This window comes from Solanum stenotomum, chromosome 2 (genome assembly GCF_019186545.1).
Source record: "Solanum stenotomum isolate F172 chromosome 2, ASM1918654v1, whole genome shotgun sequence".
NCBI lineage: Eukaryota > Viridiplantae > Streptophyta > Magnoliopsida > Solanales > Solanaceae > Solanum > Solanum stenotomum.
In genome coordinates, this window is record NC_064283.1 from 70,214,879 (window position 1) to 70,229,944 (window position 15,066).

Consider the following 15,066-nt stretch of genomic DNA (forward strand, 5'->3'; position numbering starts at 1 on the left):
GTGGAGTAATATATATTAAGTATTTAAAAATTATGTACAACCATATTGCTTTCTGTAGGCTTCGAATTATCATGGTCATTTTTTACGCTGATACAAGTTTTGTACTTTTTTTTTAATATTATAAATCGCAATAATTAATAATTTAAAATATTTTTAAAAATATATTAAAAATTTAGTTGGTTTCGGGAATTTTATTTATACTATATAAAATGGGACAAAGGAAGCAACATATATCATTTACAAATGACTTCAAAAACATTAAAAATTACAATAATTACCAATTTAAAATATTTAAAAGCTATATAATAAAATAGGTTCACTCTCAGAATTCTTTCAGGCTCACATATATTAGGACAGAAAAAATAACACATATCATTTTAAAATTACCAAAAAAGTATTATAAATAATAATAATTAACAACTTAAAATATCTGAAAGACATTTTAAAAGGGTTAATTTTGTAATTTTATCCATATCACATAAATTAGGACAAAGTGACCAGTAATGTTGGTTATTTGAAAGTTACATCAAAATATTATAAATCGCAATAATTAATAACTTAAAACATTTTTTAATTTTTTTTTTTAATTTGGATGACTCTCCAAATTTTATTTGTGTGACATAAATTGAGACAACAAAAATAACATATATTGGGTCCATTTTAATTTATTTGTCTTATTTTTTTTTGAGTTTTTTATATTTAAAAAATGCGTAAAAATATTATAAATCATGATAATTGACAACATAAAATATGTTTTGAAAAAAAATACAAAAAATTCCACTCATTCTTTAAGTGAATCTATCGTAAAAATACTATAAATCATGATAATTGACAACATAAAATATTTCAAAAATGTTGTATGTGGATAGTCTTATTGTGCTTTGAATAGCGTCAAATAAAGTATAAGTTTGTGATAAAAAAACTTATTCCTTTATCCACGCAAACAATCGCTTCAAAATCTCCGTTATTAGCCCCAAAACATACCATTTATATTATTGGGCCAGTGCCCGTGCATAGCACGGGCAACATTACCTAGTATGAATAATTGGACAGTACAATAAAAACTTGTATCCAATATTACATGTTCTATTAATTTATAAAAAATGACAAACTTAAAAGAAAAAAAATCATAAAAATTGAAATATAGAATGAGAGTTAAAGGGAAACATTTACAATCAAGTCAATTAAAAAAAAAAACAATATATTTGTCGTCATATCATACAAAATTAATATATTAATAAGAAAAAGAAAGAATAGCCAATAAATAAAAAATTATATAAGAATTATAAGATGACGAAACACAAAAGTGTTGTAAATTAATATTTTTTGTCAAAATCATGAAGGAAGAGATACTATGTACATGAAAAGTTGTGAATGGGTATATTTAATGACCGAAGCTAAAAAGATTAACAATTAAAAGGGTACCCCAATATATTAAAACTCATTAAGAAGTGGGAATTGGTAAGTCATATTTGACTTTTCGATTGATTGAGTACATAATTTCGATTGATTGTGTACCCCAAAAGTATCGTGGATCATGATGAGGTTATATGTACTGCTCCTTGTTATACCCTATTTTAACCGGGTCAAAATAGTGTACAACATTTTGGTGATTTCCAAATTAATAACTAACTTAAGAAGTCGCCACCTAATTATTACGGTGAATTAGGACACCTAAATTGATTAAAATCTTGTCTAAAGTTAACTTCATTTTAAGGTCCACTAAACACGAGAATCTAGGTAAGGGTTCAACTAATCTAAAGGGAAGGGATGAGGCATCCTTTAAGATCCATTAAAAATGGTTAACCGACCGAACTTAATTAATTAGGCTAAGTATAAAAATAGAAGATTAGCATAAGAGAGTGTTTGGATAAAAATAGTTTAAAAGAAAAGGTATGAAATTTTATGTCTAAACTATAGCTTACATGGACAGATTTAAGTCAAAATAAATCATTCCTTGTTTTGAAAAATCCATGGAAACAAAGTTATTGCCCAGAAAACTTGAAAGTTAGAAATAAAAGATATTAAAGTAAAATCATTTTTAACTCACAATCATAGATTTATAACTTCATTTTTAGAAAGTTTGAAACTAAAAGGCTTAGAGTATAGACTCGTCATGACCATAATAAAAATAGTAATTTCAAATTATGAAAATAACATTATTAACCCAAGGTGTTTTAAAAAATATCGTAAATGTTGACAAACTTGAGTACATTATTATATATATATTTTTTAAAAGGAGATCAAGTGATTATTAGAGTATTAAAGTGAAATCTTAAAAAGGGTATCATATTATAAATGACTAAATAGCTACTGTTATAGTTAGGAATAAAACTCTTGTGTTAATCGCAAGTCCTAATGGATTAGCAAATAATTAAAATTTAGTTTTAAATCATACAAGCAAGCAAATGTAGATAGATAAACCATCATAATGCATCAAAGTAATGAGATATTTCGCCAACTTTCGACGACTCTTGAATGACCACAAAAGAAAATATAACGGACAACTTTGCATCCTCGAAATTTCTCCCCGCTCCTCCTCTGTTCAGATTTTTTAGGAGGGGGCGAGAGAAACAAATGGCAAGGAATGGAGAATAAATGCCGGTCACAGGTCTAGCGACAAAATAGAGTCTTAAGCAGGACTCGTAGAACTCGTCAAATCCGGTGTTCATGCAAACAAAGAAAACGGAAAAAGAAGTTAGAGGAGCAATCTGATTCTTGAATAGTGTCTAAAAGAGGATAATAGTCGTTCGAAAGTTCTGTTAATCGTCTCTAGGAACGTGTTACAAATTATTCCCATAAATATATCTCTAAAGATAATGCAACAGAAAGAGAAAGCGACTAGGATTATTGTTTCACTGTTACTATATCAAATCATAGTTCAAGATAGTAGTTGAGCATTTGTTAATAGATACAATTTCTGTACATGCTAGCATATCTAATTCTAAACCAAAAGTAGTCAATTTATTATTTTTAGACAAGGTATTAGTATGGGATATATTTTAAATCTAGTAGAATATGGAGTTGTACTCCATTTATATATTACGATCAGATTTTCAACAACCTAAAGAAAGATTATTATATCACAGTAGTACCTAAAATCTATTAGTACATTGTAATATAACTACAGATAAGAAATATCTAACTCATTATTTCCTAAACCAATCACAGATACTTAATTAAGTATGCTAGAGGTGAGACGGATTTGATTTTACCTTGTGTGGTGCAGTGAACTAGGGGCGTTATCAGCCTTGAATCTATATTCTGGAACACTTCCGAATACCTATGTTGTCGTCCAACAGAATCAAGGAGATATCAGAACCTCTTTTCTTAAAGTTGTAAGAAAATAGCAAGGTTGGAGGGGAAAGAGGTGGCTGGAAAAACTCCTCTTTGTGAATGTATAAGGATGTATTTATAGGTGAAGTTTAGGGTTATGGTTTGTTGGGAGGGAAAATATCCGTTTGAAATTGGTCAAATTTGGCAGAGATATTGCTGCATATAATCATCCAAAATAGTGAGATTTTGTTTGAAATTTGAAAGCAGCTGCTGCGTTTTGAAGCATGAAACAAGAAAGTATTCGTTTGCTGCCTCAACAAGGACAAAATTAAGCTCAAAACAGAAGGATGAAAGCTGTCAATGGCTGCACTATATTGGAACTTTGCTTAGAAGAGGGAAGAGAGGAGAAAGGGACACCTAGCGCTGCTATTGGTGAGTCTTGGATTAGGGCTGCGAATTTGAGTTATTTTAGTGAACTAGGCTGAAACGTATGGGCCTATTGGGCTGAATTTTGGGCAGATTTCAACATTAAAAGATGGACTGAAAAATGGATAGGCATTCATGGCCTTTTTTCTTCTTTAAATTAAATCATTTGAGCTTCTAATTTAATAACTAATATAATATGTATTACGTAAAAAGTTTAGTAAGTAAGAAACTTCAAATAAAGTAACGACATATTAATTTAACCAAGACAACATTGAAGTACTAATTGTAACATTAATAATAAAATATAATTTTAAAAAATAGTGAATATGATAATTATAAAGATAATAAAAGCTAAAATAATTACGATAATAGCAATAGTGATAAATGAAAAATAGTAGTGAATTATAAATATTCGACTTATTAGTAATTTAGGAGCTCAACTAAATAAATTAGAAGAAAAGAGGGACAAAATTTGGTGTCAACACTCCTCCCAACTTATTACGGAGGGTCCCGTAAATGTTTTTTAAAAAATCGTCCGGAAATCATATCACGAAATTATTCATGGGTTAACACACGAAAAATTGAGAAAATTGCATAATTCCTAGTAAGTGGCTCATAATTGTTTAACAATGTCGTGGATAATGATGAGGCTATATGTACTGCACTCTCGACTCATAATGGAGGGTCACGTAAAGTTTCTTCAAAAAATCACTCAGAAATCATATCACCAAAATTTTTTATGGGCTTAAGACACGAAATCATATCACCAAAATATTTCTGGGCTTAAGACACGAAAAAACTAAGAAAATGGTTTAATTCTTGTTAAATGGTTTCTAAATGCCAAAAAATGTTGTGGATCATAGTGAGACTATGAGTACTATTCCCACAACTCATTACGGAAGGTCAGTGAAGTTTTTTTTTAAAAAAAAGATGGTATGAAAACCATATCACCAAAATATTGATGAGCTAACACACACGAAAAACTGAGAATTAGGTATTTGGGCTAATTCAATTTGTCCAAGTACTCTTACTAAATTTTCATTTCTTTACTTATTGAAACAACAACAATAATATTATGTTATAATTTAGGAGCTGCGACTTGAGGAAAAAAGAAGAAGAATCGGGAATCTTGTTGATGATTTCTTGAATGGGTTGAAGAAAATAAAGAATGAAGAAGAAGTATTCATTTATTCAAAATGGGATGTCATTGAGCTAAAAACGGAAGTGAGATTCTTAAGAATATTTGTCCTGTTTGGGGATTCAAGTTTGGACGATTACTTTTATTACAGGATGTCCAAGAAAATATACGAGTTCGGTGGTATGATATCGTCACTTTTCTATGAAGATAATGATGAAGTAATTCTAGAGAAATACAACATGGATAGTCTTGTCCCTCTGCTGCTGGAAGAGATGCAAAGTTATTTGAGTTTGAAGAATGATAATTATGTAGCAATGACCACAGAGGAGAAAATGTTTGAATACCTCTTCACAAACCTTCATTATCTAACAAAGATTACTTCTTACATGGCGATGTCCACGAAAATAAACATTCTTCGCCAAGTATTCCGTCGTCTGACAGATTTCTATCCTATCCTCCTGGCCAACAAAACAACTACTACTCAATATCTCTTTCCTCGCTTCCAATTCATTGCTCAGACAGTTATGCAATTCTATTTTGCTATTTGGACTGGAAAGTATAAACCACGTTATGATGCTGATGAGTACTCTTCCAAGATTGCTTCTCTACTCATGGACATAATCCCTCTTGAGCTGGAGGTTCTATACATTTCTACTTTCAAGCTCATGAAAGAATCAAGGTCAACTCAATTAAAACGGTTTGTGAAGCAAATCCTAAAAGCATCTCCAAAGATTCTTCAAAATTATCTCATTCATCTCCAAGGACGCATGGTAGGTGCAGTAGCTGTCAATTACTCTCAAACTCAAAGTATTAATGTCATGATCGAGTTCCTATTGATCTTTCTCACCGATATACCAAAGCGCTTTATCCATCCTGACAAATTGAATGATATGTTGGCACATGTCGCACTACTTACAAGGAATATATCTATTCTCATGGAGGAGAGCTCTAATATCAATGAAGCGGACTTTTCGGCTTCAGACTTGTTGCAAGAAATTGAACAATTGAAGCGAGATAGTAGACAGATTTTTTTGAAAGCTCCAGAGTCATCTCAACTTTGCTTTCCTATGGATGATGGTTTCCTCTTCATGAATCTTCTACTCAGACATTTAAATGATTTGCTCATTTCCAATGCTTATTCAGTTTCTCTCATAAAGAAAGAAATTGGGATGGTAAAAGAAAGCCTTGAATTCATAAGATCGTCTTTCAAGAAAGTCAGGCAAACATTGAATGACACTAGTGGAGTAGTTAAAGATTGTTGGGTGCGTGCTTTAGATGTGGCATATGAGGTAGAACATGTCATTAATTCCATTATTGTCAGAGATAAAGCTCTCTCGCATCTCATCTTCTCACTTCCGGATGCCATTGATAAGATCAAGTTTATCGTGGCAGAAGTCACCAGTTTACAGCTGGAGGCTAAGAAGGGGGATGACCCCCTTGATGCAAAGTCTTCCGACGACCCAATTGAGTTAACCTCATCATCTTTTGTTGAGGTAACAGTAGGTCATGAGGAAGAAGAAGCCCGGATCATTGACCAGCTCCTTGATGAACATGAATCCGAGCTTGATGTCATTTCGATTGTCGGAATGCCAGGACTCGGTAAAACTACTCTGGCCAACAAAGTGTATAACAATACATTAGTTGCTAGTCATTTCAAGATTCGTGCTTCGTGCACTGTTTCCCAAAAGTATAACAAGTCAAAGGTGTTGCAGGAGATTCTTCAGCAAGTTACTGGCTCGGAAGAAAAAGGAAGTGAAGATGACCTTGCTGAAAAGCTACGAAGAGCACTGTACGATAAAAGGTACCTCATCGTCTTGGATGATGTGTGGGATATTGCAACAGGGGAGATGTTAATAGCATGTTTTCCAAAGCTTAAGAGAGGAGATAGAGTTATTTTAACTAGCCGAATTAGTAAGGTAGGTTCGCAAGTTAAATGTCGTACTGATCCTATCGACCTCCAAGTTTTAACACCTGAAAAAAGTTGGGAACTATTCGAAAAAAGGGTATTTGGAGAAGGAAGCTGCCCTGCTGAACTGTCAGAAGTTGGACACAAAATAGTTAAGAAATGTAAAGGACTTCCTTTGGCTGTTGTTTTGATTGCTGGAGTAATTGTTAGAGGAAAGAAAAAGGAAAAGAATTTGTGGCTTAAGATTCAACATAATTTGGATTCCTTTATTTCTGCCAACATCAATGATGATGAAGGTTATGCAATTAAGTTATGACCATTTACCATGCCACCTGAAGCCGCTGTTGCTTTACTTCGCAAGATCTCAAAAGAACAAAAGAACTCCGGTCTCTAAGTTGAAGCAGTTGTGGATGGCCGAAGGGTTTGTGGATTATGATATCCCATCCAAGGGTAGTTTAGAGGAAGCAACTCAAAGTTACTTGGATGCTTTAATTTCCAGTAGCCTGATAATGGTGGATCAAACCCACTCCAAGAAGCGTATGCCTTTTTCTGTTAGGATCAAGGCTTGCTATGTGCATGATGTTGTGCACGATTTTTGTTCAGAAAAAGCTAAAAAGGAAAAGTTTCTCAAGTTAATGAATCCAGGTGCTCGATTTCATGCTTCGGATGTCCTACATCATCGTCTAACCATTCATACTGACGACAGTAAAAAATGTGTTTTGTTCAATTCTAATAAGTGTTTAGCTGATAGTAAGCATCTCATATCTTTGAAAGTTAGCGGTTCATTTCGTCACCCCAGCTATATCTGCATTACAAGATCCTTTGGACTTGCTAGAGTGTTGCAACTGGATAACATTATTCTGGACGATTCTTTAGTGGAAGAAATAGGCTCCCTATTTCATTTGAGGTTCTTAAGGATTCAAACTCCAGTAAAAGCTATCCCAGTGTCATGGTTGAACCTCCAGAATCTGGAAACTCTGTTCATCAATACTGGAATGTCCACCGTGGTGTTACTTCCCATAATGTTCAAACTGTCAAAGCTGAAACATGTGAAAATTGCCAGGAGTTCTTTCTTTGAAGAGGAAGAGGAAATGGATGCGGACGATATTATGCATGAACCAAGTAGAATATTGGAAGCTGAGAATTCAAAGTTAGAAGACTTGACAACCTTATCTGAAGTTGATATCTCATATACTGAAGCCATGAGTGATGTTCTGGAGAAGTTCCCGAATCTTCAGCACCTTCATTGCCACATCAAGGAACCGATAGATCCTCTTACAAACGCCGATTGGTTTCCCAAGTTTGATGTCCTTCATAAACTTGAATCACTCTTTGCAATGTACGATAATGTTGGCTATACCAAGGTAACAGACAAAATCCGACAACCCAATGAATATTACTTCCCTAACAGCTTGAAAGAGTTACGGTTGTCTGGTTTTCTCCTGAGACCTGATTTGTTGTCAGTAATCGCGGCATTGCCTGAGCTTGAAATTCTGGAGTTTATTTACTGTGAATTCGTAGAGGACAAGTGGGACGCAAGTGAGGACATCTATCAAAGTCTTAAGACTTTGTCTATGCGAATGGTCAATCATTCGGAATGGCAAGTTGATATGGAAACCTTTCCCAAGCTTGAGGAATTAAGACTAGCACATTGTTACAAGCTTACGGAGATCCCTTGTGCATTTATAGATATACACACTTTAAAGTCCATTCATTTAACTAATGTTAAGCGTGAGGTTGAAGATTCAGCCATTGAGATTAAGAAACAGATAGTAGATTTCGCAGGAGAGGACAGACTTCAACTCCATATATCAGATGTGTTGTATGAATTAGAAGCTGAAGAAGAGGATCAAACAGAGGTAATTAATTTATTACATCTTTACCCCTACATACATATATACTTCATTTAATTTAAATCATACTATATATAATTTGCAGAATGCCCAAAGGACTCAAGGATAGAACAACAATGAAGAAAGAAACAACGCAATGAATGCATTTGCAGTCTCACTTCATCTGATTACTGCTTCCAATAAACAAACTTGTTACTGGTTTTTTTCATTGCTGGTTCTGGACATATTTTAATTTAATGTGTTGTGTGTTTTCTTTCCTGTTTTTTGCTAGTTATGAATCTTAATTCGTATGTAATCTCTCATATAAGATTCTAGTTTTTCAATTGGAAGGTGTCAATGCCAAATTGTGAATCAATATATGTCCCATTTGGCCTGAATCTGATGAAGAACAGTCATCAATGGACAATTCCCACTTTTTTTTAAGAACATGAAAAAGGCAACTATCCCTTTTTTTTTAAAGAATATGGACAGTTAGATGACTACTGCCAACAAGCATTGTGGTGGAGTGGTAGTACTCTTTGATCCTTAATTAGAGGCCTCGCGTTCGAGCCCTACTGGATATAAAGTCGTCTTTGTTAGGGAATGTATGTCTTAACCTCAATGTGAGACTTTCTGAAGTGAATCTACTGAATAATAATCAGGGTTAAAATGGGAGGAAGTTAAAGGTTTGCATAAACTAAAAAACATCACCACTGTCCCAAATCTGTACTTATGTAATAATATCATATAATTGTACAATAAGATGGTCAACTAAACAAATTTGGGAATGAAAAAGATTCAAAATTGAAAGCTCAAGACAGTCTCAAATATTCACTTCCTGTACAAATAGAGCACTAATGTAATACCACAATTATGAAAATTCTGATACAAAAAAGTAGAATAGAATGCAAAAAAAAANAAAAAAAAAAAACCATCAGAGTTTCAAATTAAGATCAGGCAATGTTGGATCTGTCCTAGTTTGAGGAGCTACAGCTACAAAATTTATGCTTGAACTTTGACCTGAATTATACCCCATATTGCCACCAATTCCCTCTATTTGCCTGAAGCTACCGGGCCAGAACACCTCCACTTCATCATCCTCCACGAATACTGGCATCCCGAAATAGCCTTGTTCAAATCTAGCCCCGCTTCTAACTGCGTGAATAGGCGTTTCTTGGTGCGAGATGCGTTGGTGTGCGGAAGCATGAGCTTCAACGCCAAGAGATCGAAATGCAGCCCCGTGAAGGGGCAATGATGCTAAGCTAGCGTACCTGTCCGATAACATTCCCATCCGCATTGCTCTCTTAGCTAAAGTCCTCTCCCTCTTATGTGCGTTCTGGTGTCCGCCCAACGCCTGGGAGCTGTAAAACTTGCGCCTGCAGAAATTGCACGAGAAAACTCTGGATAATGCTGCCGTTGGAGGATGGGGTACTACTTCGTCACTCGCCTCTCCGTTGGCTTTCAACTCGGAGTCACTGCTGTTGAAGCCAAGAATCAAGTCAAGAGTAACAGGAACTGATTCCTGCTGAAGATTAAGGGAAGGACCAGGATGAATTTCTTGGACGGATATGTTTGAACCCACTTGGCAGTTGCTGACCTCGGACTCGTCTTCTGATTCAAGATTGAAATTTGGAGACTTCATGTTGCTTGGAGATAAGTCGGGTACGGATTTAGACTTTGGTAAAACAACAGGGAGTGTTAAATCAATGGATGGTCGTCGTTAGTTGATTCACCTGCATATGTACAACAAAGTACATGATTTTTCGAACAAGAGAAAATAATCTTTCATGCTGGGACAGTACTTTCAAGATCAATTGACCAACGATGAATATCAATTTATTAAGCTATAAATTAATCATTTCCCTCGAAAACCAAGTCACACAGAAACCAAAATGAAGAACTTTGAAGTATCGGTTTTGATTTGCTTTCCGCTCTGTAGGTACGAGTAACACCATAGGTTTATAACATTACAGAGAAAGAGATTACAACCGAGGGACATCATTTGAGAAGTATCGGACAGGACACGTTCAGTATACCTCTACGGAAACAGGCTTTAAAATTCCCAGATCAGTAAAATAGATACCACACGAACAAGTAGGAATTCTACATTCTCAAATCAGTACCAGTGCATCAACTAAAAGTACATCATTTGTTCACGAACGGGAAAGATCTACCTGCTTACAACCTTAAACACCAAGCTCATGTTGAACCTTATTACGACTGGTTGTTATCGTAGTAATGACTCAAAGGTCGGTTAAATCATGTAGGAAAAAGCTTAGTTCAACAAGATAGTGCTAAAATGGTTAGTTAATTAAAGGTTGAAATGAGAAATACAATACCTATGGAGTTGCGGTTTTATTGCACTATGACAAATAATCAGAAGAACACCAAAACTTCTTGAACTCTGGCAAAATTCAACTTTTTGGAAGAACCTGGGCAACAAAGGCAACATCAGAAGAAATTTGAGAAACTGGAAAACATCCAGGAAGCAAATGAACACAATCACGGGTGGAGCTAGAAGCCAAACTATGGGTTCTGCGAAACCTAGTAACTTTAGTTCAAACTCTGTATATGTATTAAGAAATTCACTCAGTACTCAGTTACTAACACCAGTTAGATGTTGCTATCTTAGAACTTAGAACTCATAAAGTTCAAATCTTATCTCCACTCGGCACACAATTTCGCTAGAAGTATGTTAACACCTAACATAAATTATCATTAAACCAAAAATCAGTTGAAAAACACTTATTTTCCATGTAATCATGAGCTCACCAAGCCTACTATGCTTTGAACTACAAAATTTCAAGAACAATTTAACATCCTTCACAAATTTTCACAAACAAAAACTTCGATATATTAGTTCAGTTCCTCAAGTTGAAACCAAGTTTGTCACTCTTCCCTTTGGTGGGATCTATCCCTATCCATATTTACACCTCAAATAGGTCATAAATTAGTAACAAAAAAGACACAAAATCAAGCTTCTTCATTTTCACCTATAGTGGAATTTTATCCATAAGACAATTTCAACTGAAAGTACAGAATCTTGAAAGCTAGCTTCGGTTAGTTGACTACCTGAACATTCACCTTATTAGTCAGGGTTCGATTACCACCTTATAATCCCCTCCTTCGTTTCCCCTTCCCCTACCCTTGATATATTAATAATAAATAAGAAAAACTTAAATTAACATCATATATCCAAATTACAACATGAAAATTGCAAAACACCATAGTCCACTAAGACCTCAAATACACCACAAGACCAAAATTCAAGCTACTCATAGTAGATCAAGAAAAGAACCCAAAGTCACCAAATTTACAAAGGTCACAACAACAATTCAAGAATCATAATCATAGTAACTAACAACAACTAATATAAGTAGAAGTAGAATTTATTAGTAATTACCATAACAATGATTGTAACATAAACAATCACAAAAAATACTAACAACCCATAAAATTTCAAGAAAAGCTCAAGATGTTATCATTAACAAACAGAGAAAAAGGGGGCAAAAAAGCATAGAGTACCTTTTTTTTAATTTCAAGAAAGTTGTAGCAGAGAATAAGAAGTGACATGACAGAAACTGTTTTCTGCTTTGTGGGTATTCTTAATTTTTACTAAAAATGTTGAAGAAGATGAAAGAAAGAGAAAAATAAGTTATATAACATGAAATAAATGGAGATAAGATCATTGGAGAGAGAGTAAAGAAAAAAAAAAGTAGCACACTTGTTTAAAAGTTGTATTTTTTGTAGTTGTTATTTTTGGGGCTTTTTGTTTAGATGAAAAAAGGCAAAGCATTAAAACAGTGACAAAGAGAGGATAAAGAGACATAGGAAAAAACAAATTAGTACTATTGAGTTTAAAAGAGAAGTGTGTGTGTGTGTAAGGCCCCACCAAAGACAAGGATATTGGATCCTCTTCATACACCAAGTTGAAAATTTTGTAAACTGAAGTTTCAAGATTCTTCTTTTCTCTATTTCTTTCTTTTTAACTTGTTGTTTGGAGGTTTGTTACTTACTACCTCCGTTTCAAAAAGATTGATCAACTTTTCTTTCAAAACTGTTTTTTAAAAAAATGTTTTTTTTCATTTTTTGAGAATATTTTAATTCAAGTTTTTCACATGGCATATTAAAGATCATAAGATTAAAAGATATTTTTGTACATTTGAAATGAGTTTAATTTAGGATCATAATATTGAAAAATCTTCTTTATTTTCTTATATTTCGTATTTGGTGCTCAGTCTTTTTTTAAATAGATGGAGTATTATATTGTATTGTATATATCTTTTTGTTTCCCATTTGTTATTTGGTAATAGTATTGAAACTTGACTAATCTAAATTCATACTGAGTAGGGTTTATTCAGAGGTAACATTCCCTATTAAAGTTTTTTTTCATATTTGGAGTTTGAAATTGAGATCTCTGAATAAGGAAGGAGCAATCTCATTCAGTGCATCACATCATTTGTTAGTTAAATTTATTGTGTCAAATAATTAAATCTATTGTTATGTAATGATAAAAAAAATCTTATTTATGTTATGATGATCCTATTTTATTTTTATTTTAGAGTTAAGGGTCAAAACACATCTAAATAATCTCATATTATTGAGTGTTCTACTTGAACTATTCAAAGTGTGAGTTTCCTACCTGAACTATCATCTAATAGTTAGCAAAATATACTTCAATTAATTTATGATGATGTGTTTTCACTCTCTCCTATTTTAAAAAGCTCTACCACGTGGAAAATAGGTCTATCGTGTCAAAATTAAGTAATTGATATTAGGTTAAAAATCAAGGTTAAAGGTTAAAATTATCACTGTATAAATTAGTTTATTTCAACCGTGAAATTCACCATCTTCTTTTTCACCTTCTTAGTCGTGGTTGTATCTCTTTCGTGGCATTGATATCTCTTACAGTACAAGGGAAAGTTTAGGATTTTCAAGAAGTCAATTAAAAATATATTTGAAAAATTAATATGTTAGCTAATATATAGAGTCGCTATATATGTCGGATGGATGAAGATTTTATGAATAAACACGCCTAGAAGCATTTTTAGACAAATATTTTATCTAATCGACGTCTAGACTGTTTCACTAACCATCAGAAAATTCACACTCCCAATAACCATGTATGAAACTCAATACAGTGAAATAATTTAAATGTGACCCTTGACTCTTTATTTTATCTTTTTATAATAGTTTTGTCTCGTATCTTATTTCTCTTATACGATTATTATTTAAATTATTGATCTATAGCATTATATAACATAATCTATATAAATATTATATTTATTAAAAAATAAAATATAATATAATTCAATGCAACATAATATAATACATTATGAAATGTTATAACAAAGTGTTAAAGTTTTACAGCAAACATTTTCAGCCTTTTTCTTCTCCCTCTTGCATGGAAACCCATAACATACCCATTCCTATCTACATTGTCCTTTAGTTATTTACATAATTTTGGGTTTTCTTGTATCTTTTGTTTTGTTTCCTCATATCTTTTCTGTTTTGGAAGTCATTGGAGGGAATAGTAGGAAAATAAGTACTTTCTTTTTTTAATTTATTTGTGCTATTTTGATTGATTATAAAAATAATAATAATAATAATCATCTTGTGATTTCAATTAAAGATATGTGGACTGTGTTAAAATATTTTTAAATTTTATGGTCTAAAATGTGTTATACGGAAAGTTGAAAATAAAGAATTGTCAAAAAAGAAAAGAGTTATCTTCTTTTTTTAATACACTAAAAAAAATAAAATAAACAAACTGAATCGGAGGAAGTAGAAAACAAAGGAGCTTAGAGTGATGTTTGGTATAAAGATGTTTTTATAGAAGATATTTCTTTTTTAGAATAAACAAGTGGTTTTTTTACTTATATTTTGATATTTGACAAGTAAATTAGAAACAATAGTAGTAGATGTTTTTATACTGAAGCTAAAAACAATATATATTTTTCACCAAAAAGAAGTGTTTCACTTTTATCTTTTATGAGAGATCTCCAATATCAAATTTTCTATTCTCCAAATACTTTTTAAGAATATTAGTCAGATAAAAACACTTATTAAATAATTAGTCAAACACAAACTATTACTCTCGAGACGAAGCATTTTACAAGTTGATCTCAAACCAAACAAATAGTCAATTTCAAATAATTATTTTTATTAAATTTCATTATCAAGCTCATGAGTGGAGGAGGGTGTTTGGTGGTATCTCAACTCCAACTTATTTTTGTGAAATGACATGAACATTAGGTATTTGTATTGCCCAAAGACAACATATCACATTAAATGCCATTAGGCAGACCAGACAACAACATGGACCACAAACTTGTGTGACATCTCCTCGTGATAATTATGCTATTTGTACACAACAAATGTTCTTACATATTCTCCAACAACAAAAATTCAATGGTCATGCCACATGACTAGAAATATCTAAAACCTAATCTATTCCTATTTTGAGTGAAACGCATGAGATCTACTCA

At 32.8% G+C, this 15,066-nt stretch overlaps 1 protein-coding gene, 1 long non-coding RNA gene and 1 pseudogene across 3 annotated transcripts in view; 2 read left to right on the forward strand and 1 right to left on the reverse strand.

The window, feature by feature from the left end:
* Nucleotides 1-4,860, forward strand: part of LOC125856372 (uncharacterized) — an 8,064-nt gene extending 3,204 nt beyond the window's left edge. Inside the window, exon 3 of the long non-coding RNA XR_007445517.1 lies at nucleotides 4,792-4,860. This is a non-coding gene — a long non-coding RNA (uncharacterized LOC125856372). The remainder of the gene's footprint in view (nucleotides 1-4,791) is intronic.
* The window catches only part of LOC125856257 (putative late blight resistance protein homolog R1A-3), a 41,498-nt pseudogene extending 32,562 nt beyond the window's left edge, over nucleotides 1-8,936 (forward strand).
* Nucleotides 8,937-9,309: 373 nt separating this feature from the next.
* LOC125856878 (zinc finger protein 4-like) lies at nucleotides 9,310-12,285 on the reverse strand. Of its 2 annotated transcripts, XM_049536530.1 has the most exons (3): nucleotides 12,104-12,285; nucleotides 10,918-11,010; nucleotides 9,310-10,311 (listed from the first exon to the last, which is right to left on the reverse strand). In XM_049536530.1, exon 3 carries the CDS (start codon nucleotides 10,218-10,220, stop codon nucleotides 9,513-9,515), a length of 708 nt encoding a protein of 235 aa, XP_049392487.1. In that variant the 5' UTR covers nucleotides 10,221-10,311; nucleotides 10,918-11,010; nucleotides 12,104-12,285; the 3' UTR covers nucleotides 9,310-9,512. The 2 variants fall into 2 exon arrangements, with proteins under 2 accessions (XP_049392487.1, XP_049392486.1); XM_049536529.1 differs by lacking the exon at nucleotides 10,918-11,010 and having other exon boundaries at nucleotides 12,104-12,282.
* Nucleotides 12,286-15,066: the final 2,781 nt, after the last annotated feature.

Bases quoted from the DNA above. Each gene is read 5' to 3' on its own strand.
- LOC125856878 (XM_049536530.1), bottom strand. From the start codon at position 10,220: ATGAAGTCTCCAAATTTCAATCTTGAATCAGAAGACGAGTCCGAGGTC.